The 26,942-nt window shown below is 45.9% G+C and overlaps 2 protein-coding genes across 2 annotated transcripts in view; one reads left to right on the top strand and one right to left on the bottom strand.

The window, feature by feature from the left end:
* The window catches only part of znf385b (zinc finger protein 385B), a 32,441-nt gene extending 21,612 nt beyond the window's left edge, over positions 1–10,829 (bottom strand). Inside the window, exon 1 of the mRNA XM_053877633.1 lies at positions 10,615–10,829. The gene's annotated coding sequence lies outside the window, so the exon portion shown is untranslated. The remainder of the gene's footprint in view (positions 1–10,614) is intronic.
* A 6,637-nt stretch (positions 10,830–17,466) lies between these two features.
* On the top strand, positions 17,467–26,917 carry LOC128766164 (NLR family CARD domain-containing protein 3-like). Its single transcript, XM_053877580.1, has 10 exons — positions 17,467–17,516; positions 18,309–18,387; positions 18,463–18,555; positions 18,689–18,810; positions 19,209–21,003; positions 22,304–22,480; positions 24,596–24,769; positions 24,853–25,026; positions 25,353–25,399; positions 25,715–26,917. The coding sequence occupies exons 1-10, from the start codon at positions 17,489–17,491 to the stop codon at positions 26,305–26,307; spliced, it is 3,282 nt and encodes a 1,093-aa protein (XP_053733555.1). The 5' UTR covers positions 17,467–17,488; the 3' UTR covers positions 26,308–26,917.
* Positions 26,918–26,942: the final 25 nt, after the last annotated feature.

Genomic DNA, 26,942 nt, shown 5'->3' with positions numbered 1-26,942 from the left:
GACTCCAGTTCTCTGACCGGAACTCTGCAGCGGTCAGTATCTCATTCACCAGCAGTCACAGGGTTAAAAACCCAACAGTTTCCATTATTCCATATCAGTGTCTCAAATGTCTTGGACCAGGTTACCGCATCATGATATCAGCCTGGCCCAACAATAAACTCAGTTACAGTGAGTTGAAATAAACATGAAGAATTACCATGATGCTTTGCTGCATATCAACCAATCTGATTCCAAGGGCAGTGATTCTTAACCATAGGGCCAGGTTGAGTGCCACTAAAAGTGATTTGACTTGACAGATGCAAATCTGAGACAGTTAACAACTATGGAGAAGTTCTTGAAAAGAAAGAATGATAAAGAAAGTCATGGCGTCCCTCCACCTGTAAAAACTGCTCATGAAAGCACCTGTTGAAGCAGTTTTGAAAAACATTTTATGGCGATACTTCCATTTACACTTTACTTTTATGTTCTTTGGAGTTTAAATATAATATATAATTTTTATTTTATAATATTTAGACATGTTTTATATTTATTTCATTTAGAATTTCCTTCAGTTTTTCCAATTTTCTCAACAGTTTGCTTTTGTTCTTTTTTTTTTTTTTGATGACTATGACTTGCTACTGGTTCTGCTGCTTGTTGGAATTTTCCTTGACAAATATCTTTGCAATGATCACATATTTATGTCATTTCACATGGCTTTGGTTTGTTTACATGTAAGTATCTTTACAACCGGTTGGTCAGAACCGATCCCGGTCATAAGTCGGATGTCACTTGTAGTTGTGCTTGTCCCATTGTCTTCTCCTCGCTGACTTTTCTCATTCATGGATATTCAGTTGTGCCATTTAGTCATAAGTCATACTGTCATGATCCAACTACCAACGATCCAGCTGCTCATATCAGATTCCATCTGTGAGGCAGAACGTTCAAGCTCCCATGCAGGTAACATGGTTTACCACATGACTGATTCTTTCTCTGTGACTCGTCTCTTTGATACTTGAGTCTGACTACCTAAATGATTAATGTGCGCCCTCTGACTGCCATGCATGTTCTAGATTTGTTAACTCTCTTCAGCCATGTGTGAGGCTCTTCAGTGAGAGTGTGATTTTTCATCAGTGTTTATCCAATCAGTTGTTTGCTGAAACCAGTGGCACCAGACTGACTATCAACAGAAAACAGTCTTCAGACACCTCATTCAGAGGTTCAAATGCAGCCGCTGTATTGAGGCAGTGTACTGCTTTCTCTGTCTTGAAAAACAAACTTGAATTCATCCCTGCCATTACATACCATTCTGTGGACGAAAGGAATTGGTGAACAGTGTCTTTTTGTAGTTTTTAAATAAATCGATCTGAAGTGGATGAACAGAGGGTGTTATGTTCTGTGTTTTCCTTTTCCTCTGTTCCCTTCAGCTCCAAGGCGCAGCTGGAGTTCGTCTGATGATCAAGCCTTGCTGATTTCTGCACCTGGGTTCCAGTCTGCGCTGCCTGATGGTTGGCTTTGCGTCCTCACGGTAAACTCTCTCGACCCTCGCTCCTCTCGTGTTTCCATTCGTCTAAATTTTGCGCGTGCTTGACGTCTTTTCTCAGCCGCCTCCTTAGTTTCTCTCATTCCTTTGTTCTCATTTATTGTTGTTCGCTGGTGTAGTGTGTGTGAGTGTTTTTTGGCTTGCTTCACCTTCTCTGTTTCCCCGTGTTATCTTTATTCCTCGTGTGTGTGTGTGATTAGATCCACCACCGAGCGCTTTTGGTTATTTGAGCCTCTTGAGCAACCTCCCATCTAGTGCATCTTCTGTTGTCCCTCTTAGTCAGGCCTCCGATTAATTGCCTGTTTTCTGTTTCAGGTTTCTCCCTGCCCCTGCTAGTGTTTCCTCACTCCGCGTTTGGTGGTCAGTTAGTAGTTCCTGCCCGTCTTTGCGTTTATATTATTGTATTACTAAATTGTTAAATTATTCTCGTTCTCTCGAGTCTTCTGTAAACCTGCATCAATTCAGCTTCTGGGTTCCACATCCTTGACTAGCCATGAAAGGGGGGAGGGGCAATATGGCAATAATACTGTGGTGGTCTGTCAGGGATGTGTTGTCGGATTGTATTAAATCCAGGGCTTTTAGAATTGACAGTGCAGGCTACTGACCACATGTAGTTGATGGATAGTTGCAATAGCCAATCACCAGTTGGGGACAGCAAGGCCTTGTAGCTGGCGTGACTTGTGCGCATTCTGTCACTGCATTGTGACTTGATGATGTTGTGTTGCGGCCACTGTACTGATACTCATTGGGTACCGTAGTTTCCGGACTGACCGAAACTTTTTTCTCGCTCTCTGATCCCTGTGGCTAAAACGTATATGGATCTTCATAGGCAAACAAACTCCAGACCAATGCAATCACAGATATTACAGTAAGTGACATTCCAGCGATTAGCGGGCTGTTCTCTACCCCTGTTACCCAGGCATCTTCAGCTCCAATGGCAAGATAACCAGGTGGGGAAAGGGTTTGTTTGCCACTACCAATCAAGCAACCTAGTGAGTGAGTTTGAGATATTTATTTTTTTCACGTTTAATATGTTAATGAACTCTGCTAGACACGTGCTTCTTGTGCCGCAAAATGTGGCGTTGGAGTGTTTCTGATATGAAAATGCAACTTTGAAGTCTGTTGCTTGTGCATTCTGGCCAGGCATATGAAAAGACGAAAACATTTACTTCTCATGATTAAAAACTTCAGGAATTCAGTTAGTGACAAAGCGTTCCCCTCTATTTCTGTATCGCTTCTTGATGGGGGAGGGGGCATGGTAGGACACCACAGAAGGCCTCGCTGTGAAATTCATAGGCCATCACTGCAAACATATTATCACTTTTTTATGTATTTTTGAAACTAGCTTGGAACTTTCAGCTCAGTGGAACCAATCCACTTAGGTACGTGACACAGGCCTAAACGTGTAAAAAAAAAATAGACAATTTAGGAGAACAGCTTTTTGCCAAAGAACCTAAATATAGCAAAAGGTAAACAACAGCACTCTGTTGAAGAGCACTCTTCCACATGTTCAAATCATTCACAATCTAATAAGGTCACATCGCCCACCCCTGGATGAACATCATTCATTTATCACTGAAAACACTGTACCTCACTCACACATGGAAAAGGACAATCGGGCCTCTTAAAAATAGCGTACCATAGTAGAACAGTGGAGTTTTACTCTGTCTTGAAGTACAATTCAGCCTAGGTTTCATCACTAAACACTGTCTTGCCAATAGCAGTTGGACATCAGCGATGATGGAGTGCCTGGAGTTGGTGTCCTGGCAGGATGTTCAGCTCAACAGGTGGAAGCTGCCTAGATCCAGATGCTGCACCTGGGGAAGTGAAAGTCACTGAGCTGACAGCAGTGACAGGATCCAGTGCATTAAATCAAACGAAGGGGAAAATGTCAGTGGCAGTGTTTTAATCACATGATGGAAGCCACTGAACACAAAATGCATCAGCGGTCCAAGAGTTAGGATGAAAAAAATGCTTCCCATGCAGAAGTACTACAACATATTGCAGTAATGATGAAGGAAACATGTTGAGTGGGGATATAAAGTGGGTATCAGAAGAAAAGTGAAGATGGCAGTCACGTATGAATATGTTTCATTGGGTGAATACATTTGAAAACATCACTGCCACGTCCGCCTTTGCCCTCTCTCTCTCTATGAATGTCAACAACACCTGTGGCTACCGTAGTGAACATTCAGTAAAAACGTCATTATAACAAGCAGCACATGAATTGCAATTCATACAGACGACACCTTGTCAAATGACCAAAGAGCTGCAGAAAACACTCAAAACATGACACACTCATGTCCGGGGCCACGCTCACATGTCTCTAGTGATCTGTAGTTCAGTGTTGACTGTAGTTGCATGCTACTGAAATTCTCCTTCAAGCATTACAGCGGCTCTACAGTCCTGGCGATGCTTCCTGTTGATGTGGCCTCAACAGACTTGTCATCATTCAGGTCAGCACACTCGATTAGTTTTTTTTTTGTTTTTTTTTAAGACTGTCATCACAAGGAGTCTGTCCAATTTTGTTTTCATAGCAGGTGCACTATACAATGGCACGAAATCGTCCGTTATGTACGAACAGGAAATGCCCCCAATAAAAGCAAACACTAAGCTCCCACCCACAACTGGATGTAGGTTAGCCAGCAGACTAAGCACAACATGGCACGCCGTGATTCGTTGAGCCACAGCAAGATCGCAGGATTGAGGTTATAATCCTGAGATAAACATATAACTCTATCCTCTAAGTGTGTGTGTGTGTGAGTGTGTGGTGTACTCTCTTCACATTCCATGCAAAAACCAACATGATCTTTCCTGTACAACTGATGTCTTCAAGACATAACGGTGCCAGAGAGGCAGATATGATTTGATTTAACAAGTCATGAAAACCTGAAATGTAGCATGAAACCATTGTATATACAGGGGCCTTCCCAAGGTTTTAGCAGCATCAGTGTCCCCTATGTTGGGATTTTGGACATACAACGTTCTCCTAAAAACTCTGCTGCTCTCCATGATAAATGTACGTGCCATGTCAGCAAGTCGCTCTGTTCTTTGTTCCACTCCAAAACATTGCACATTGCACAGCAGTCCTACAAGAAATTCATAGACTTTGATTGAATATTACACTTTTTTAGGATTTATTGCAAAGACTGATATACACACGCACTCGTATTTCTATACTTGTGGGGACATTGTGAGGTTTCTCATTGCCGTAACCCTTTCCACAGCCGTTAACCCCACACCTAACCATTCAAAACAAACGGCTACCCTAAACCAGGACTCTGAACCAAACTCAAACCTAATTATTATGACCTTGTAGCTTTGAAGTCCTCGCCCTCAAAATGAGGCTTAACCTTGGGGGTCCAGCAAAAGGGCCCCACAAAGACATAGAAACACAAAGGGATAGATATGATTAAACGCACACATGAACATTCACACCATGACACTGTTAGTGGGAATAAAGGGCAGAAATAACAAGAACTGTCTTTCAATGTCAGAGCAGGTGACGGGGATCTTTTGACTTAGAAATCTGTTGTAGAAGTTTAAGGTAAATACTGCATAAAAGACTAAATAGGTCCAAACCAAAGCACACTTCAATTGTTCAGTATGTTCAGGCTGTATGTGGCTCCACTAATAATCCTGTTCCATTTGTGACAGGGAGGAGGCAAATGCTGACTGTCAGGTAAGAAGTAAAAATGGTAAGGATGCAGCACACTATTGGTCAGATCGGAGGAAATGGTTAGTATGTCCTGATACACTGGGGGAAGAGATCACAACACCACTCCAGACTCAGTCTTTCCTCAAAGGCATGTCACACAATAGCACTTCATCACTCTCGACCTATTTACACACACGGCCTCTTTCAAAGACACACACATACACACGCACACTCACACACACACTCACACCGAGGCTGCCTAGAGTTGTGTCTAATTGTCCGTTCGCATTTCATTAACACCAGCTCCCCATGGCAATGAGAGGTATGATTAATGAGTAGTTCCTGCTAAAAAGTAGGGAAAGGTTGTATATACTGTACCCACACACTTTCAACACGCACCGCTAAGATGGCGTCATAAATCACTTGATCTATACTGGCAGGTGTTCAGATGTTTGATTATATATATATATATATATATATATATATATATATATATATATATATATATATATATATATATATATATATATATATATATATATATAACATCTGGTACCTCAGGTGCCACCACCATCACTGAGAGACCTTGAGACTGGACTGGGCGAAAGCGGTTGGTAGCATCAACGGCAGGAGGAAATGTGTACAACAGGCCCTTGGCACCAAAAAAGGTTGACCTCGTGCATCTACTCCGTGTGACGAGTCCTCAAAGCTTATTTAGTGTTACTGGTGCCAAAAGTGTTCATTTGTGTCCTACACTGCCCCAGCCTTCAGAGTTACATGTTGAAGCAGTGTTTTCAGTTCAAGCACGTGTTCCGCCTTCAACACGTAAAGAAAGACGTGGGTTGAGGTTAGGTGAGCCATGGGATGGCGCTCCATTGATTCTATGTGAAACAACATGTCAGTTGCTATTTGAAGCCCGTCATGGACTCGGTGGCTTAATGGAGCTATTGCCATAGTCAGGTTACTCCCTGCGTGAAAACGTGGTGTGTAGGGGACAGAAGCAGTCTTCATCAGGTATTTACAGTCTGCTGCAAGATCTGAGCCCCCTCTAGAGGGAACATGGTCCCGAAGGCCAGGACTACAGTAGATCATCCTGGCTATTTTCTTTCCCCGGGCTTTTCCTTGATTTTCCTGACATCATGGAGGACAAGAAAACCCTAACTGAACGCTGTTATCCCTTCAGCTGTCAGGCTGCCGGAGGTCAACTGAACGAAGGGACAGCTGTGATCAATAAGGAGCTTTACATTGTTCTACTTCTCGATGCATTTGTAAGATTGCATTATACTATTTATTGTATTAATTCTAATGACAGTTGTTCTGTGGGCACTGACAGGAGAGCATTTGGACGTCTCTGGGGATAAATAATGTCTGAAAATGTTTATACAGCTTAGAGATGCATTAAAATATACCGTCGAAAGACTCACCTGCCAAATAATTATGCACAAATGTCCCTTCCTTTCTCGAGGAATTGCTTACAGAAACTGGAATTCACATGGCAGAACCAAGACACAATGTCACATTACATGAGATATTTCTGAAGTTATTTTTGTTGTGACCCTGTATATGTTTGACATGCACTTCTGCTGCTCTTGTCAACACTCCCGTCTTTTGGTTGCCACTGATGGCGCACGCAAAGCCAAGCTGACATGGATAGTCTATCTTAGATTTTTGTCAGAGACTATGTTCCACCGAAGGGGAACGTCGAGCGGAGGCGATGCGGACCAAATGAAAATGTTGCCTGGCAACCGCTTCTGCCAGACGCCACAATGGCTGTGCAAGGAAAGGCTTGAAATACAACAGAAATACAACAAAGCACTGCAGTTGCGGGAACAGTGTGCTCTCTCTCTCACCTCATCTGAATGACTAAAATTGTTTCAAACCCCAGAACATCCACTTTGCTCCACCTATGCCTTCAGTGGAAACCAGGGGTTTAGCTGGAGCCTTGCTTGACTCAATTAAAGAAAAGATCTATTTGTTCTAACCAGGCTTTCTCCACCGATCCTTACACCGGCTGGTGATCCAACTCTTCACCTCCAACCTGAGCTAGTTTCGGTCAATCTGTTGCTGTTGGCCTTCAAGTACTAAGACGGACTTGTCAGTCGTCCGCGGTGACTCCCCTTTCATATCTGCTTGTCAAAATATTGACCATTCTGTGACAAGACTAGAGATTATTTTCTAGACTTCTTCTTTCAAATTGAGTAAACATGTTGGCTCGGTGATGCCAACTCAGAGTTCCCTGTCCCCACACACCTCCTCCAGCTCTTCTGGGGGGACCCCGATGCCTTCCCAGGCCACTTGTGAGACATAGTCCCCCAACATGTCCTGGATCTTCCCTAGAGCCTCTTCCTAGCTGGGCATCCGAAACAGATGTCCGAATGGCCTCAGCAGACTTTTCTCTCAGCTCTACTTTAAGCTTCGCCCGCGTAACTGAGCTCCTCACCATATCTCTGAGGGAGTGCCAGCCACCCTGTAGAGGAAACTCATTTTTGCCGCAGCCACTGCTCCGATCCATCTGTCCATCTGTAACTCGTGAATAAGACCCTGAGAGACCTTAAACTCCTCCACTTGAGGCAGAGACGCTCCACCAACCTGAAGAGGGCAAAGCACCTTCGATGGACCATGGTGAGAACCATTGCCTTGGATTTGGAGGTGCTAATCCTCATCCCGGCCACTTCAAACTCGGCTGCACACCGTCCCAAAGCACACTGAAGTTCCTGGCATGATGATGCTAACAAAACAACGTCATCCGCAGGGAGCAGAGATGAAATCCTGCGCTCTCCAAACCCCTGACTGTGTCTAGAAGTTCTGTCCATAAAAATGATGAACCAGTGATAGAGGGTAGCCTTGGTGGCTGCCGAAAATTAAGAATGTTCATGTTCAAATACATCAAATCTGCCCCCGATCTTCCTGCAATGTAAAGCTGAGGCAGCCGCGAACGTCACCACCCTTCAATTAGCAGCAAAGACCAGCCAACCACAAACCTCCTTTCAAGTTTGCCATTGATTGACAGCTGAAGACAATCACCCAGGAAGCAATGCAGAGACTCTACTCACAAAGAGTAGAGAGAATGAACATGAGTGTGGAGCGCATGGATGGTGTGGAGTCTGTGCATGCTGCTGATTTAGTGGCCAAAAAAAGAACTCCTCCATGATCCCGAGTTATTTTGGATTCAACAAGGATTCAAAGAAGAACGAGGTGTTGTGCGGGTGGTGCTTCACAACAAACTAGTTCTATCACCTGAAACAATTCCACCACCCACTTCATAAAGCGTGTATTGAGACTTTGAGAGAAAATCTAAACCTAAAAGAAATTCATTAAATCCATAGTCTATGTTGTTATTTGTTGACATCATCACCACATGTCAACTGATCTTGAATGATATTGGTTGCATTTGCATTATTTTAAATATCAGAAGCAATGTGAATATTATGAAAAGATATAAGAGAAATGATGATAGTATTTGTAATACAATAAACTCTCAACAACGACATTCATAGTTACTGAGGTCTGGGTCTGTGTTGGTTGTATTGGACCAAGCCGTGCATCTGTGCAGATGAGTTTACACCATCAGGACAGATCAGATTGGCGATAGATCAATTGGACAGAAAGCATGTTGCGCAGCAGGATTCTCCCCAAAGTTCTATTTCTTTGGCGTCGCTCAGAGGACACGCCGCCCAAGGACAGTTGTGTTGTCTTGATATTAATCTCCAGAGAGCCAGAATCTGTGATTTAAGACTGTTCAACATGGTCAGAGACGGCCGGTTCAGTGTTTCTGTTCAGACTGTCAATTCCTGAGAAATTGCTGTGTACTCTAGAAATTAATCAAGCTCCATTTATGATGAAACATTTGGTGATACTGGAGTATAAGAGCATAATTTATTCAATAAAAATTACATATATTATGACAAAGCAAGGCATAGAGCAGATCTCTGTCTCGCTTTCATCCAGCCTTGTATTTCCTGTTGCTCTGCAGCGACCATACTAATCTGTCATTATGTAATGGCCAGCTTCATCTTAATCTGCCAACTGTTGGACTTCTGGAAGACACACACACACGCACATACACACACACGCAGTCGTGTTACAATGTTTCTGTGAGGACGTCTCACTGATATGATGCTTTCCCCAGCCTCTCACTCAGACCCATCCAAAACAAATGGCTCACCTTGACCAATGAACAGGGTTTCCTCCAAGATATCTTTATTACAGTCAGGAGCCCTACTGCAGAACAGCAGAACGGCTCAGATAACAGTTAGGGCCGATAATCGTGAATGTTCAACACACTCATGATTTGACATTTATCAAATTGATGGCCATAAAAACATTAGGGTGCTTTTTTATTCTAGGGCAGACCTGGGCAAAGTGCGGCCTGGGGGCCAAACGCAGCCCTTTGACTGTATTTATGTGGCCCTCCTGCAGTCAGAGTGAAACTATAAATCTGACATTGTTGTTGTCTCTGATATTTTTGTCTTGTGCATTGTTTTTATTCATTATGATGCAACTGACTCATAACTTTGTGTTTGTCTTTTCCGTTGACTAGTTTAGGAGTATTTCTTGTCCCTTAAAATACATCAGAATTGAAAGTACAATTTGAAATGTATGAGACACATCGAGAATCTTTAAATGGAATGTGATTTAAATTAAGTAAAACACAACAAACCAACATTTAAAGTAAAGTAATTTCATAATCACATATGATGTCATCACTTGATTTTTATTTTCAATTTTCTCTTAACCTCTTAACCACCTCTGTTGTAGGGTGTCCAGGCAGAGGTGCTGCCAGCGCCCGATATCTTATTATTACCATGGTTCCTTCAAGATTTTTCATTGGAAATATTTCTAAAACCAACATCATGCCAAACACATGCATCAATTTGTTCAATTTAGACAAAAACCTGTTGTTATTTCTTGATACGGCTTCAGCAGGTCATCTAGCCCAATGAAATGAATGATTTTTTGGGGTGACTTGTGATGCCATCTGACTGTCACACTCCTAAGTGTTGGCTGCGTCAAGTGCCGATGGACCAGCTGTAAAACTTGTCATGCTCTGTCAAATGTTCTTTCAATAGAACAATAAATGTGTTTCTTTTAAAAATGTTAAATGTTAAAAGTACACTATTTTATTATTACTAATACTACTACTACGACTACTACTAAGCCTAACCCTGCTACTACTACTATAATAATAGCAAGAATAATAATAACTCACTCACTAACTCGCGCAATATACTGTACCCAACAAGACCAGACCAGATCAGGCAGTGACAACCACCGTTAGCGCAGAACGTTCGCTGCATCCCTTAATTTCAGTGATCGCAAAAGCCTCAGTAACACATTGGCAAGTGTCAATAGTGTTCATCATGCACATGAGCGCATACGTGCGTGGACCGTGTGCAGCAGATGTGTGAACTCACACCTACAGAAGTCAGTCACTTACCGAGTGAGTGAGGAAGGTGCCGCTCTGACGAAAGAAGTCGCGTCGCTGCGCTGAACTCCAGCGGCTCCAATTCACAACCGAACGCCGATCATTACGCAACGAGCCCGGCTGCAGCACACGATACTAGCAGCATCTGCCAGTGAGTGCAAACCCAATGCAAGTAGATTGATGCTGTTGTGAGGCGGTCAGCAGCCAGTTCTCCTGACAGCGGGAGTCAGGAGCGCCGTCTGATCGGTCTAGAGTGCGCATGCGCGCGTGCACTCCAGCTCGTCCTGAGTTTCAAAGGACTGAAATGTTTATATCACATATCGTGTCCAGAGCACCCTGGTAATAGAGTAGTGTATGTGATTTATAATGGCTCAACTGGGAAATGATCATATATAAATACGTACAGGAATGGAAACACCTTAAAGCATTATATATATATATATATATATATATATATATATATATATATATATATATATATATATATATATATATATCCACCTTCTTCTGACGCTTATCCGTGGTCGGGTCGCGGAGGCAGCATTCGGAGCAAGGAAGCCCAAACTTCCCGGTCCGCACAAACCTCCTCCAGCTCCTCCCGGGGGATCCCGAGGCGTTCCCAGGCCAGACCGGAGACATAATCTCTCCAGCGAGTCCTGGGTCTTCCCCGGGGTCTCCTCCCGGTAGGACATGCCCGGAACACCTCCCCAGGGAGACGTCCAGGGGGCATCTGGATCAGATGCCCAAGCCACCTCAATTGGTTCCTCTCGATGTGGAGGAGCAGCGGCTCTACCCCGAGCTCCTCCCGGATGACCGAACTCCTCACCCTATCTCTAAGGGTGCGCCCAGCCACCCTGCGGAGGAAACTCATCTCAGCTGCTTGTATCCGCGATCTCATCCTTTCGGTCATTCCCCAGAGCTCGTGACCGTAGGTGAGGGTGGGAACGTAGATCGATCGGTAAATCAAGAGCTTCGTCTTGTGACTCAGCTCCCTCTTCACCACGACGGTCCGATACAGCGACCGCATCACTGCTGCCGCTGCACCAACCTGTCTATCAATCTCACGCTCCCCTTTTCCCTCACTCGAGAACAAGACCCCGAGATACTTAAACTCCACCACTTGGGGCAAGAACTCTCCACCGATCTGGAGAGAGCAAACCACCTTATTCCGGTCGAGAACCATGGCTTCAGACTTGGAGGTGCTGATCCTCATCCCGGCCGCTTCACACTCGGCTGCAAACCGCCCCAATGCATGCATCCGATGAGGCCAACAGAACAACATCGTCCACAAATAGCAGAGATTAAATTCTGTGGTTCCCGAACCGGATCCCCTCCGACCCCTGGCTGCGCCTAGAAATTCTGTCCATAAAAGTAATGAACAGAACCTGTGACAAAGGGCAGCCCTGGCGGAGACCAACATGCACCGGGAACAGGTCTGATTTCCTGCCGGCAATGCGAACCATGCTCCTGCTCCGGTCATACAGGGACCAGACAGCCCCTAGCAGAGGGCCCCGCACCCCATATTCCCGGAGCACTCCCCACAGGACATCGCGAGGGACACGGTCGAACGCCTTCTCCAAATCCACAAAGCACATGTGGACTGGTTGGGCGAACTCCCATGAACCCTTGAGCAGCCGATGGAGGGTATAGAACTGGTCCAGTGTTCCACGACCGGGCCGAAAACCACACTGTTCCTCCTGGATCTGAGGTTCGACTATTGGCCGAAGTCTCCTCTCTAGTACCCTGGAATAGACCTTTCCAGGGAGGCTGAGGAGTCTGATCCCCCTGTAGTTGGAACACACCCTCGGGTCCCCCTTCTTAAACAGGGGGACCACCACCCCGGTCTGCCAAAGAGGCACTGATCTCATCCACCACCGGGGCCCTACCACCGAGGAGCTTATGAACAACCTCGGTGACTTCGACCTGGGTGATGAGAGAGTCGTCTGAGTCCTCTGTCCACGCTTCCTCAATGGAAGACGTGACGGCGGGATTGAGGACACCCTCAAAGTTTTCCTTCCACCGCCTGACAACATCACCAGTCGAGGTCCCCCCTAAAGCTAAAAAAGCTTATTATTATTAATTAATTATTATTATTTTGTCCAACCTCTCTCTCTCTCTATATATATATATCCATATAGAGGTGTGGCACCATCTACTGGACAATAATGGTAATGCCAGCTGATGAATGTTAAACTGCACTTTTTTTGCGTTCTTTTATTTTCTCATTATTTGTGGATAGCTGGATGATTCTGCAAAATTCTGTCACCTGGAAATATCTTTTGTGGATTTGCTGGATTAGCCCAGTGCCCTGCAGTACAGTAACTCAGGTGGTTGAGGGGGTCGTCCTGTAACTGGAGGGTTGGTGGTTGGAATTCTGCTCCATCCCACTCACTGTTGTAGTGTCTTTAAGACCCCCAAAACGATCTTGGTTGATGTAATCGATATAACTGATGACTTTATTAAAGAAGAAAGGTTGAGCTCCCTCTCTCCCCCTTGGCCCTTAAACTGGATTCATTGTCCTTAATCCTCCACCTCAACCAGCGACCCTGCTTTCTGAGGCTCACCCTCCAACAACTGGTCCTTTAAGTGCAACCCAGAGTCCAGCGCACGTCCACAGAGAGAGCGTTGCTTACCTGCTTACCCAACACATCACATCCCATGGCGTCATATATTGATATTGGGAAAGTTGCCTTTTGCGTAGTGTGCTGACGAGAAAGGCAGCCTTCAGCTTGAAAGATTGGCAGCGCAACATGTGAAAAAATGATGTAGGTGGAGGTTAGGGTAAGCAATGGGATGGCATTCATTCATGCATCCATTCAGTCTACTTTTAAAATGTGCCAGATTAAAGCCCATTAAACTGCCATGCCATTTAGTCACAGTGAAGGGGTTATAAGTAACAACTGATATCCAGTCTCCTTCAGTGAAAAGAGCTTCAGCAGGTCTCCTTGTCTCCCCATGATGCTGCTCGTGCCTGTGGTGCTCAACCTCTGTGATACCTGATCCACACCTGCGTCTGGAGAAATATGGATGTAAATCACTTTTTTTTTATCTCACTCTCTTCCATCTCAGTATAGTACGCAAAAGTCCACTCTCTCAACGTCAGTATATTACACCATGGGAGTGAAGATGGGTTGGCTCTCCCGGATGATTATCAAGTTGCACTCCAGCCATCTGTTCCATCAGATCTCCTTGCTACTGTGTTCTGTCATAGCGGCCATCACAGCCGTAAGACCAGCAGGAGTTCATATACCCATCGCAGATCCAGTAGAAGTACATATCATTGCTGAGTTAACGTCCTTGTCCTTGAACGAAAGTAAGTTGAATCTTACTCATATTAAGTTCGACTGAGTGCGGATGCACAATTTGTTTGTAGTTTACGTGCATCTGTAATGTCCGTCACAGAGTGTGAGGAAATTTTTGTTCACCAGATTTACATAAGCCGAAGGTGAATGGTGATTTCCATTCTTATGTTGCCATTACCGACTGCCACTGATGCCAGTATTGAGTGTTGGCAATAAAGCAGACTGACCTTCAGGACATTCTAACTCATCATGACTCTCCTCATTACCTTCCCGCGTCCTGATGGATACTCCATCGTGAGCAACTGCATGAACTCAGCCAAAATCTCCTCTTCAACCCCACTCCAGTGATACAACTTGTGCTACCACCTTCACTGCATGTCATTGCGTTGGATGCACTCCAGGTAGCATCATGTTACTAGTCACAACTTCCTAGTGACCCAACTCAATGGAAACATGCTTGGGCTTCAACCAGCCTCCAGTCAATCCAGTGGAGTTGAGCAACTCAACACTGCTCCGACTAGCCAAGTACAGAAACTCCAACACACGTCTCGACTTGCCATGGGCACCAGGCTGCTCAGGGTGTCTCCACCACTACCTGGAGCAGTCTATTTTAGAACTGCCACATCTCGTAGGGCGCATCCCACTGTCACAATCAAGAATGCAGGCTTTCCAAATCCTGTCAGGTCATCTGTGGTCCGGTCCTCTGCAAACTACACAAGGACATTACACATAAACTCACACAAAACCCAACGCATCCCTCTTTCTTCAAAGGGAAGATTGCAGATGAGGACGCTGAACAAGAATTAGAAATCCCTAAAGAGGATGTGCAGGACAAGCGACTTGACATAGAATCTAGCAAGCCACCTACATATAAAGCCAGAGGGACTGCTCCACAGAGCTCACGGGTTTGGCTGCCACAGGAGGAACTCTAATTCCTACGGTGCCAAATCTGGACAGAAAACGCGCATGTGCAGCGGATACAAAGGCCTGCATTGAAAAAAATATAGGTATACAATTATACAGGATTATATTCAGCAGAGGGGGCTGGACCATCAAAGTAGTTTCTGATGAACAGAGTGGCCTACAGGTGAAGCACCACACCAGAGTCCAGACGGTCAACAATAATATTCAGTACTTACCTCATACGTCATGTGACATAAATTCTTCACTATGCAACGTTTTGGCCCTCAAATCCATTTGAAATGGCCTGAGACCTACTCGGTGATAAAACAACCCATGACCTAATAACCCTAACCCTGATGGATCTGCACCAGCCTCCATTGGCCACATGGACAGGCACCCACAAGAGAAACTAGCTGGCTGCCTACTTCCCATCCCATCATTTTATTTATCCTGAGTGGTCCAACTGGAATTTTTCATCGAACCTGTGCACTATAATACGCACACCTGGAGGCCACAATCCGTGAAGAGGAATAAAAATCTTGCAAATTTCACAAGCATCATTCCATAATTCTGAATACATTTAAAGAAAAATATAGGGAGGAACACAAAGCAAATAATTAAAGCATGGTGGTTGTCTCTCGTCTCTTATGCAGCTCTTCAATCATGTGCAGCTTCTCGCATTCTCAGTTACTGATGCTTCGTCCGTTCAGGTTCTTCTCCTCCATTGCGACACGGAACTGCTTCTTGCAACAGCCCTTGGAATCTCACAACCTTCCATGTCAGTGTTCGAGAGCAATCTGGAGAGTGACTTTGCTCTGCTCAAGCTACCATTAGACAATGTCCCGCGAGCAATGTTCACCTTCACCTTCACCTTCTTCTGCCGCTTATCCGGGGTCGGGTCGCGGAGGCAGCATTCGGAGCAGGGAAGCCCAAACTTCCCGGTCCGCACAAACCTCCTCCAGCTCCTCCCGGGGGATCCCGAGGTGTTCCCAGGCCAGACCGGAGACATAATCTCTCCAGCGAGTCCTGGGTCTTCCCCGGGGTCTCCTCCCGGTAGGACATGCCCGGAACACCTCCCCAGGGAGGCGTCCAGGGGGCATCCGGATCAGATGCCCGAGCCACCTCAGCTGGTTCCTCTCGATGTGGAGGAGCAGCGGCTCCACCCCGAGCTCCTCCCGGATGACCGAACTCCTCACCCTATCTCTAAGGGTGCGCCCAGCCACCCTGCGGAGGAAACTCATCTCAGCCGCTTGTATCCGCGATCTCATCCTTTCGGTCACTACCCAAAGCTCGTGACCATAGGTGAGGGTGGGAACGTAGATCGATCGGTAAATCGAGAGCTTCGTCTTGTGACTCAGCTCCCTCTTCACCACGACGGTCCGATACAGCGACCGCATCACTGCTGCTGCTGCACCAACCCGTCTATCAATCTCACGCTCCCTTTTTCCCTCACTCGAGAACAAGACCCCGAGATACTTAAACTCCGCCACTTGAGGCAAGAACTCTCCACCAACCTGGAGAGAGCAAACCACCGTGTTCCGGTCGAGAACCATGGCCTCAGACTTGGAGGTGCTGATTCTCATCCCGGCCGCTTCACACTCGGCTGCAAACCGTGTTCACCTCAGCAAACAGTGAAAGTAACAGTAAAAGTATTGGGCACATCAAACTCCCAAGTGCGCTGCAGGTTCCCAAGGATACATGTATGGCCCAGCACCATATACAGGGCCCCAGCCGGCTCTACAAGATTAATATGGACGTCCCTGACAGAGTGAGCTTGGTATGATACTTGACACTCCTGATCATAAGATGGGTGACGCCAATGCCTTTGACTCATTTGCTCTGTCTGGACCCTTGGATAATCCAAGAAGATTGCCTGCTCAGCTAGACGCCTGCCACCTATCATGACAATACTGGTTACACATGTGACGTCAGAGGACTGACTCCAGTGTCCTCTGCTCATCTACCAGTATTCTGACTCACAACGGGCTGATAAGAACTAATATCCCTAATGTCTGCGAGACTCTACATCACTGGCTATGAGGCTGCGGACTGATGAGTCAGACTCTCAGAATAAAACTGACATTGTACTTCACAAAGTGAAACACTGAAATATTGGAATCTTCTATTTGCATGGAAGACTTTGAGGTTCATTTGGAGAGACATGCAGAGGGAGGAAGAGCCCACCATCTACCAATGGCAGGTGCTGTTATTCAGCACTGTATGCAACCCCTGTGGACATAGCACCTGCACTACAACTGAGGCCAATTTGTGGCATACGCTAGCTACTCCTGAGAGGAGTATTTGACCTCAGGCAGTGGGCAAGAACTGTACCAGGAGTGGTCGACCAAATCGGTGCACCGTGAGCCTTGACTTTTTAAAGGTGGTAACCAGCTGCAAGAATTGAACTTGGGCCTCCGGTGGAACTGGCTTCAGGTTCCGCCCAGCAGGCCACACTGAACGGTTGATGTCCTCCTTGTGAGGACATTTTGGCCAGTCCTCACAAGGTTTAAAGGGTTAAAACATGAACATGAACACACCCTCGATTTAGAACGTCTGTCTTGCTATTAAAGAAATAATTGTGTTCTGACATGCAGAAGTGGCAGAACCGGCTTCTGGGTGTGATCCATTATTAAAAAGCTGTTTCTGTCAGAAGGAGCAGAACTCAGCTGGAAGACTGGAACATGGAGACCAGAGGAGAGCAGCTCAGAGGTCAGTGACGCTCTGTCCACTCAAGTACAAGAAGTGTAGCTGAGTCGTGAGAGTGGGATGAAAAGGATGAATGAGTGGTGACAAACTGTTGAATGTGAAGTAAGTAAATAAACTTTATTTCTATAGCACCTCTACAGCACAGAGAGGACTCACAAGTGCTTCACAGTTTTAAATAATAGTCCAACAACAAAACAAGAAAACAGGACAAAAACATTGTAATACAAAGTGAAACCAATTAAAATATCATGATGAAATGTAAAACTAGATGGAATTAAAATAGAATATAGAAGTGTATAGCATCAAAAAAGAACATGACCAGAAGGGAAAGAACCAGGGGTTTTAGACAAAAGCATGTTTTAAAAAGGTACCCGCCTCTTAATAATGTCCGCCTCGGCCTGGAGCTCTCCGATCATGAGGAAGGACGTCGCACATCATTGGCACTACAACCTCAAAAGCAAATCTTTCTTTTGAGTCTGGTGCATGGAACCAGTAGGCTCTGGTCTGCTGACCTCAGTGATCTATGGGGAGTATATTCAGACAGGAGGTTGGATAAATAGCCAGCAGCCTGTTCATGCAAGGCTCTGCATGCGATGACTGTGACCTTGTATTGAATTCTAAGATGAACTGGAAACCAATGGAAGGAGACCAAGATGGAAATGATATGGACAAATTCAACCCTGCCACATGTGGAACTCGGAAGTTTGTAACATGCCTGTTATTTGACGGCGATTCAGTCCTGTTATTGAACCAAACCACCGACAATGAATGATGATGTGTTGTGTTTGTGTGAAGGTGTGGACAGAGAGGAGGAAGCTCCTCCCTCAAAAGCCCCTCTGGGTGAGGACCATGGCAGCCAGACCAGAGCTCAGAGGTGAGAAGATCAGTTCTCCTGTCAGAGCTCCAGACACTTTAAATCATTTTTATACTGCAACTTCTGTGGCCACAGACCTGCCTCCAGATATGAGTCTCTGAAGAGTGGCAGATCAATGGATAAAATAATTGACTTCCGAGGAGACCAGGACCATCAGAGGAGGATCAGGTGAGAAACATAGCAGGAACAACCCAGATAGGACATCAAATGGTCAACCACAGATTGAAGTGTTGATCAGGGTTGTGTCTCAGTCAGGAGAAACCAGCTGTGTGTCTCTGAAGTGTGATATGTTTATGCTCAGTCCAGATGAGCCAAAGTACCAGGATGATGACAAGGAGTTTGAGTTTGAAGAGCGACTGATGAGCAAAGAAATTCTCTGGGACATCATGAAGGAGGAGGAGCTTGCTGATGTACCATGGAGCAGTAAGAGGATTTTAACCTGCTGAATACAAAGCTTTCTATCTGAAAGTCCATCTGAGCTTTGGGTTTCTGAGCTGTAGGGTTCTCCCCAGCATTTATGCAGTTTAAGGGCCCCTTTCTCTGGGATTTCATCTGTTTTTGTGAAATCCGACTGGTAATGTCCAACGCTGCCTCAACAAGCAGGACTTCACATTTTAAAAGGTAGACCATCACCCCGTACCCACACTCAAGCAATGAGAACCCAAGAGCAAGAAGTATTGAGAGGCTGACACACACCCACTGTTATCAAACTTTGAGCCTAGGAAATAAAAACCTGGGGAGAACCTTGAGCTGATGAGCAGAATGATCTGAATGATCTCCACCTTCTATGGCTCTGTCAGGTGATTTCTCTCCTTATACAGGAAGTCTTACAGCAGAGTGTGGAGGACGGCTGAAGAGGGGCCTGCAGAAGAAGTTCCACTATGTGTTTGAGGGGGTCTCTAAAGCAGGAAACTCCGCTCCTCTGAATCAGATCTACACAGAGCTCTACATCACTGAGGGGGGCACAGACCAGGTCAACCAGGAGCACGAGGTCCGACAGATCGAAGCAGCAACCAGGAACCAGACCAGACCAGGAACTACCATCAGACCAGAAGACCTCTTTAAAGCCTCAGCTGAGAGAGAGGGACCATTCAGGAGCCTGCTGACGAAGGGCGTGGCTGGCATTGGGAAGACCCTCCTGACACAGAAGCTGACTCTGGACTGGGCTGAAGACAAAGTCCACCAGAACTTCCAGCTCATGTTTCCTTTCACCTTCAGAGAGCTGAACCTGCTGAAAGAGAAGCAGTTGAGTTTGGTGGACCTTGTTCATCTCTTCTTTCCTGAAACCAAAGAATCAGGACTCAGCAGCTTTGAAGGAGTCCAGGTTCTGTTCATCTTGGACGGTCTGGATGAGTGTAGACTCCCTCTGGACTTCAACAGTCGGGTCCTGACAGAAGCTACAGAGTCCACCTCAGTAGACGTCCTGCTGACCAACCTCATCAAAGGGAACCTTCTTCCCTCAGCTCACCTCTGGATCACCACACGACCTGCAGCAGCCAATCAGATCCCTCCTGAGTGTGTGGACATGGTGACCGAGGTCAGAGGGTTCACTGACCTCCAGAAGGAGGAGTACTTCAGGAGGAGGTTCAGACATGAGGAGCAGAGCAGGACCATCATCTCTCACATCAGGAGCTCACGAAGCCTCTACATCATGTGTCACATCCCCATCTTCTGCTGGATCACTGCCACAGTTCTGGAGGACATGTTGAAGAGCAGAGAGACCAGAGAGCTGCCCAAGACCCTGACTGAGATGTACATCCACTTCCTGGTGGTTCAGGCCAAAGTCGAGAAGCTCAAGTACCATGGAGGAGCTGGGACAGACCCAGTTTGGGATCCTGAGAGCAGGAAGATCATTGAGTCTCTGGGAAAACTGGCTTTTGAGCAGCTGCAGAGAGGAAACTTGATCTTCTATGAATCAGACCTCACAGAGTGTGGCATCGACATCACAGCTGCTGCAGTTTACTCTGGAGTCTTCACACAGATCTTCAGACTGGAGAGAGGACTGTACCAGGACAAGGTCTTCTGCTTCATCCACCTGAGTCTTCAGGAGTTTCTGGCTGCTCTTCATGTACACCTGATTTTCTTCAGCTCTGGAGTCAATGTGCTCAATTCACAACAAACGCTGAAACAACCAAGAAGCTTCAGAAAGAAACACATAATGCCGCTCTATCAGACAGCGATAAGCGAAGCTGCCCAAAGTCCAAATGGACATCTGGACTTGTTCCTGCGCTTCCTTCTGGGTCTGTCTCTGCAGACCAGCCAGAGTCTCCTCCCAGGTTTGTTGCCACAGACAGGAAGTAGCTCCTGGAGCCATCAGCGCACAGCAGAGCTCATCAAGAAGAAGATAAGTGAGAAAGTGTCTCCAGAGAGAATCATCAATCTGTTCCATTGTCTGAGTGAAGTGAAGGACACTTCTCTAGTGGAGCAGGTCCAACAGCAGCTGAGGTCAGGAGCTCTCTCCACAGCTCAACTGTCTCCTGCTCAGTGGTCCACCCTGGCCTTCATCTTACTGTCCTCAGAGGAAGATCTGGAGGTGTTTGACCTCAAGAAATACTCTGGTTCGGAGGAGGCTCTCAAAAGGCTGCTGCTGGTGGTCCAAGCTTCAAAACAAGTTCTGTAAGAGGATGAAACACTGAAAACTGTAACAGCTCTACTGACGTGAGCGAATCATGAATATTTAATTTTGTTTGTTTTATTCAGACTGAGAGACTGTCAGCTGTCAGTGAGAAGTGGTTCCCTTCTGTCCTCAGTCCTCAGCTCTCCGTCCTCTGGTCTGACACACCTGGACCTGAGTGTCAACTACCTCAAGGATGCAGGAGTGGAGCTGCTGTCTGCTGGACTGAAGAGTCCACACTGTCACCTGGAGACTCTCAGGTCAGAACACATCATGTGTCCAGCTTCAGAGCTGAAATGTGAGAGAGTTTGTAGAAATCAGACCATGAGATCATGATGACCATCATTAATAAATGAATGATTTTAAAATGCAGTACGACTGAAAGGATTATGCTGGACACGAACCAGCGTCCTTTGGTTTCCTGAGCATATAGTCTGACCACTAAAGTGAAGTCACAACAGCTTCAAGCCACAATCGTGATTTACGCAGCAGAGCGTCTTTCCTGTTCCTGTTGTTGGAATTCAAACCAATTCAGGAGACAATCACGTGACTATTTGAAAATGAAGCCTAGTTAAACCTTGGCCACATGTTGGGGCTTGAAGCAAGGATTCATTTGGACACCATTGTCAGTATAAGATCTAGTGTGTGTATGTGTTTTTATTTTGTGGTGAAGAAGTATTTCTGTTTATTACCGAAGAGTAGACAAAATTTCCTGCTTTCATTTCAGTAGCTAAATAAAAACAAAAGTGTCTTAAAGTGCTGATGACACTACTCGTACTTGTCTTAATTCAGCAACACGATAAGACAACATGACTAACTAAATAATAGTCTGCTGTGACAAGTGGAGTCACTGGAGCAGGTACCACTAGTCCATGACGTACGATCCACGAACGTGTCACAGGAGAACCCTAGTCTCGCTCAACCGTTTCCCTGGGGAGAATGTACCATAAATAAACGGTGCGGTACATTGTCATAGAGCGGCACAACTGGTTTTCCGTCAGTGACGGTGTAACTTTGGTGTCTTTCCAACATATTTGACTGATTTGATGACGTCACTGCCCCACTCGCCCACCCCACACCCACTGTTCCTCTGTCTCCGACGTGTCGCCAATGGGCGAATAGATGATCATGTTTGTGTTCATTTTTATCAAAGTTGTGCTCCACATAGTCACTAATAATGAGATTTTGAGCTGCTTCTGAATGGAGAGAGTTCAGAGTGTCCTCAAATCTGGCCTTTGAAGTCTCCTTAAAATAGAGGATTGGAAAAGTCTCACTTGTCAATGACACTCGTCTCTTTCACAGGCTGATCTCATGTCATCTGTCAGAGAGAAGTGGTTCCCTTCTGTCCTCAGTTCTCAGCTCTCCGTCCTCTGGTCTGACACAACTGGACCTGAGCTACAACAGGGACCTGAAGGATGCAGGAGTGGAGCTGCTGTCTGCTGGACTGAAGAGTCCACGCTGTCACCTGGAGACTCTCAGGTCAGAACACATCATGTGTCCAGCTTCAGTGCTGAAAGTCAGAGATGGAGACTCCAACTTCAGAGAGTCACAGGTCTTCCTGCAGTCATGTTGTTCATGTTCATGTCAGTTCTAAAGTAGCTGTCCTGCTGTTTGTGACTAACAATTTGCAATAGGACAGTCTATAGATTACCATTTTTCAGCCATTGTCAACTTGTGAATTAATCTGCATTGAATGTAAAAGAAGGTGTTATCTACACCAGAGTGGCCAACAATACTTTCACGCAAACATTTCAACAACCCAGCGTAACAGATACTGTCAAGGACATTCTCTAGGCTCAGAGGCACAGAGTGCTCAGCAACATACTAAAAGCACACCATTGTAAACACATGCGCTGAAGAACGGCTTCACAACACTGGGGATCGCACGCTGACAGGATGCACATGCTTGGATTGACAATGGAGTAAAGCTGCAAGCAATACTGGCACACAAGCGTGTAGACTCCACAGCGAATTGAGGTACCTGCAACCTGAGTTTCCATGCAGGCTGACAGTGCTGTTTTATATACAAATAGAGGGCTGGTCTCTCTCTTGACTCACCTCTCACACATGGCTAACACAACACTGATACACAGAAACGAACAAACAAGAAAGACAGTAACGCACAACAACTAGAAGGCTAGTAGAAGGTTTACACGCACTACATTTATTCGTGTAATTGTCCTTACATTAGTCCCCATTATGCACACTGAGCACTGCACCCTGTCTCATCACTAGTCGGTAGTTAAAGTCAGTGGAATCGCTTGTCCATTTCCCGTTTCGCTTAGTTCTTAGTTCGCTTAGTTTGCTTAGTTCAGGTTTCTGATTGTGAAATAGAATCTCCTGGCTCATTTTAATGTGAATTGAGTCTTGAATATGGAGAAGGAAGTGGGAGGGGTCCGGCTTGCGAGCATTTCTGCCTGCAGCATTTTCTGCTTGCATGTTTCAGTATGAAATTTTAGCATGTAGATTTGTATTCAGGTTTACACTCCACTGTCTAGTGTAGAATCCCCTGTTTAGGCTCATTCTAAGTGCTGTTCAACATTTATTTCATGACCAATATGAAAAATAAACAATACTTTGCATGTTGGTAACCATAGTTTATGTGACAACGAAGTCTCATGGTGACAATCTTACCATAATGAAAATATGTGATTTCATTTCACCAATATACTCACCATTGAAAAGACCATGTTCTTCTTCTTCTTCTTCTTTCTCTTTGGGCTTCTCCCTTCAGGGGTGGCCACAACGGATCCTCCTCCTCCATCTCACCCTGTCCTTTGCTTCCTCTTCTCTCAAACCTACAAACCTCATGTCCTCCTTCACCATCTCCATAAATCTCCTCTCCTCCTTCCTCTCCACCTTCTGCCTGGCAGTTCCAACCTCAACATCCTCCTACCAATGTACTGGCTCTCTCTCCTCTGTACATGTCCAAACCATCTCAATCGAGCCTCTCTGACTTTGTCTCCTAAACACCATGTGCTGCCCCTCTGATCTACTGCTTCCTGATCCTATCCATCCTGCTCACTCCCAGAGAGAAGCATCATCATCTCCTTTACCTCCAGCTCTGCCCCCTGTCTTTTCCTCAGTGCCACTGTTTCCAAACCATACAACATGCCATCTCTGTATCCTATAACTTCACCTGTCCACTTGGGTCCCTCTCATTCACACCCATGTATTCCGTCTTACTGCGGCTACCCTTCATTCCCCTTCTCTCTAAGGCAAACCTCCACCTCTCTAGCTTATCTTCCACTGGCTCCCAGCTGAAAAGCCACTTATTTTTTTTACATGTCCATTACTTTTTTTTCAGTTTACATCCTGGACCACAATATTTCTCTGTCTTAATCGGACCATTTGCAGAGTTAGTCAATTCTCTGCTCATTTATGCTTTCACGCAAAAATAATAAACATTATTTATTGTGCTAAAATGAAAGGAAATAATAATCAATAACAAACACCGTTAAACGCTTAACCCATTTGAAGTGGTGTACAAGTGCTTCAAATGTTCCAACAATAATGAGACGATGAGCTTCTGAGAAGGAGTTCAGGTCAGGTCTTTCAAGTCTCACTTGTTGATGACACTCGTCTCTTCCACAGCCTGAGCAGGTGTGGACTGTCAGAGAGAAGTGGTTCCCTTCTGTTCTCAGTCCTCAGCTCTCCGTCCTCTTGTCTGACACACCTGGACCTGAGCTACAATGACCTGGAGGATCCAGGAGTGGAGCTGCTGTCTGCTGGACTGAAGAGTCCACACTGTCACCTGGAGACTCTCAGGTCAGAACACACCATCTCCTCTCTTTCAGTTCTGCTCTTCTGCTGTCATGGATTTCTGAAACACTGTTCCTCCTTCACCACAGTCTGTCAGGGTGTGGGATCTCAGAGAGAGGCTGTGCTTCTCTGGCCTCAGCTCTGACCTCTAACCCCTCCCATCTGAGAGAGCTGGACCTGAGCTTCAACCATCCAGGAGGACCAGGACTGAAGCGGCTGTCTGCTGGACTGGAGAGTCCAGACTGGAGGCTGGAGACTCTCAGGTATGGACAGAGTCGCAGAGCTCACTGACTGAGCTCCAAAGAGCTGAAGAAACCGAACATGTGATCCAGAAGCAGACAGAGAGGATGTGGGTGTGTGACGCTGCTCAGACTCTTCATCTGGACTGAGCACATGAATCCAAACACAAGACATATTCTCCTGCTGGACACCAGTGGGATCATCAAGGAGAAAGTGACTGAGCAGCTGTTTAGAGATCCATCTTTGTTGTCATCAACACAGTCATGAAAGAGCTGCAGGAGATAATAGTCCTGAAGCATCTGAAGTCACATGGATCTGCTCTCATCCTTCTGACTCTTTCTCCCTCCAGGCTGGATCACTGTGGACCACAGAGGTTAACATCTGGACTGAAGAGATGTAAGTCTGTATCTTGTTGCTTCATGAGAGCTCCTCGACTCTGTCAGCTTCTAGTGGAGCAGCTGTGATGTTAGTGACGTCATGTGACCCTTGGATCTGCTGCTGGAACTTGTCTTCATCAAGTCCAGGTCACTGCCCAGAACACTGCTCACTAACATGGTGTCCAACAGCAGTAATAATAATAATAATAATTTTAGATTTTAGAGCCCATTTCCAACTGCAGGAAACAGGCCCAGACCCAAGTTCGAAACCCAGATGATGATTTCCTCTTGGGTCTGTTCTTCCATCATCACCTCGTGTGTCTTCTTCTCTCAGACTTCCGTCCACTCTCACTGGACCCAGACACAGCTCACCGACGCCTCCTACTGTCCAACAACAACAGCATGGTGGAGCTAGTGACGGGGGATCAGGAGTTTCTGGACCATCCCGACAGGTTTGAACGGTGTCGTCAAGTGATGAGCAGAGAGGCTGTGACTGGTCCCTGTTACTGGGAGGTGGAGTGGAGAGGAAGAGTTTCTGTGGCCGTAACTCTCAGGAGAGGCGGAGGGAAAAAAGACAAGTCTGAGTTTGGACAGAACCATTATTCCTGGAGTCTGAGCTGCTCTGATGATGCTGGATATAAAGTCTGTCACAATAAGAGAGAAACTGTCATCAGGAACCCACAGGGCTCTCACAGAGTTGGAGTGTTGATGAACATACCTGCTGGAACTTTGAACTTCTACACTGTCATCAGCGATGTCCGGATGTGCCTCCACACCATCTTCACCTCCACTGAACCTCTGTACCTGGGGTTTGCACTCAGACGGGTTCCTGGTTTCGGGTCCTCAGTGTGTGTGCGCGACTTGAGTGTGTGTGTGCATCTCCAACAAACCGCTGTTGCTGGTTCAAATCCCCATCCAAACTGCTGAGTGTGGAACGATGAAATCCCTTTCTGAAACAAACGTGTTCTTCTGAACAAAATAATGCGAGATGTTTGAGGAAGAGATACGTTCTCTTTCATCACTCTCCTGTCTCTTCCTGCTCCTTCTCTCATCACTGTGTTCATTCCCTGAAGATCTCCTCCCTCATGTGAAGAAGACTTCAAACACATCCTCAAACCAGACTGCACCTCCAACTCACGCAGCGGTTGGACAGGTGCATTACTCAGGTGCCAAGTGAAACACACGACTGTCTAACTCGCTGTCACTGACAGTAGAACAGGAGAAAAGGTAGGGGGCGTCCCGAATGCTGCCAGACTCCAGGGGACAAGTTCACCTCTGAGTCAAAGGTTGGGGGGAGACGGACAGGGATCCTCTATACAGCGCAAGCAGACACTACACTTCAGATTACCCAGTCGCTCATACGTGTTATTATGAATACAAACAGAACTGCTGCCTGTGTTTCTGAATAGTGTAATATGAGCTAATAAAAACAAGCAATGAAAAAAAAGGTCAGTCAGAAGTTCATGTTTCTAATTCAGTTTTGTATATGTTTGCATTTGTGATGTTGAACTGTTATTGTTAAATAAAAAGAGATGACATTAAGAGTCATGGACTCAATTGAA

Source organism: Synchiropus splendidus, chromosome 10, assembly GCF_027744825.2.
Source record: "Synchiropus splendidus isolate RoL2022-P1 chromosome 10, RoL_Sspl_1.0, whole genome shotgun sequence".
NCBI classification, from domain to species: Eukaryota; Metazoa; Chordata; class Actinopteri; order Syngnathiformes; family Callionymidae; genus Synchiropus; species Synchiropus splendidus.
This window is presented reverse-complemented; position numbering and strand designations above follow the sequence as displayed.

Excerpts from the sequence above, each read along its gene's own strand:
- LOC128766164 (XM_053877580.1), top strand. The coding sequence starts at position 17,489 with ATGGAGACCAGAGGAGAGCAGCTCAGAG. Across the intron at positions 17,517-18,308 it reads CAGAGGAGAGCAGCTCAGAG|GTGTGGACAGAGAGGAGGAA; the intron begins GTCAGTGACGCT and ends GTTTGTGTGAAG. Across the intron at positions 18,556-18,688 it reads GACCATCAGAGGAGGATCAG|TCCAGATGAGCCAAAGTACC; the intron begins GTGAGAAACATA and ends GTTTATGCTCAG.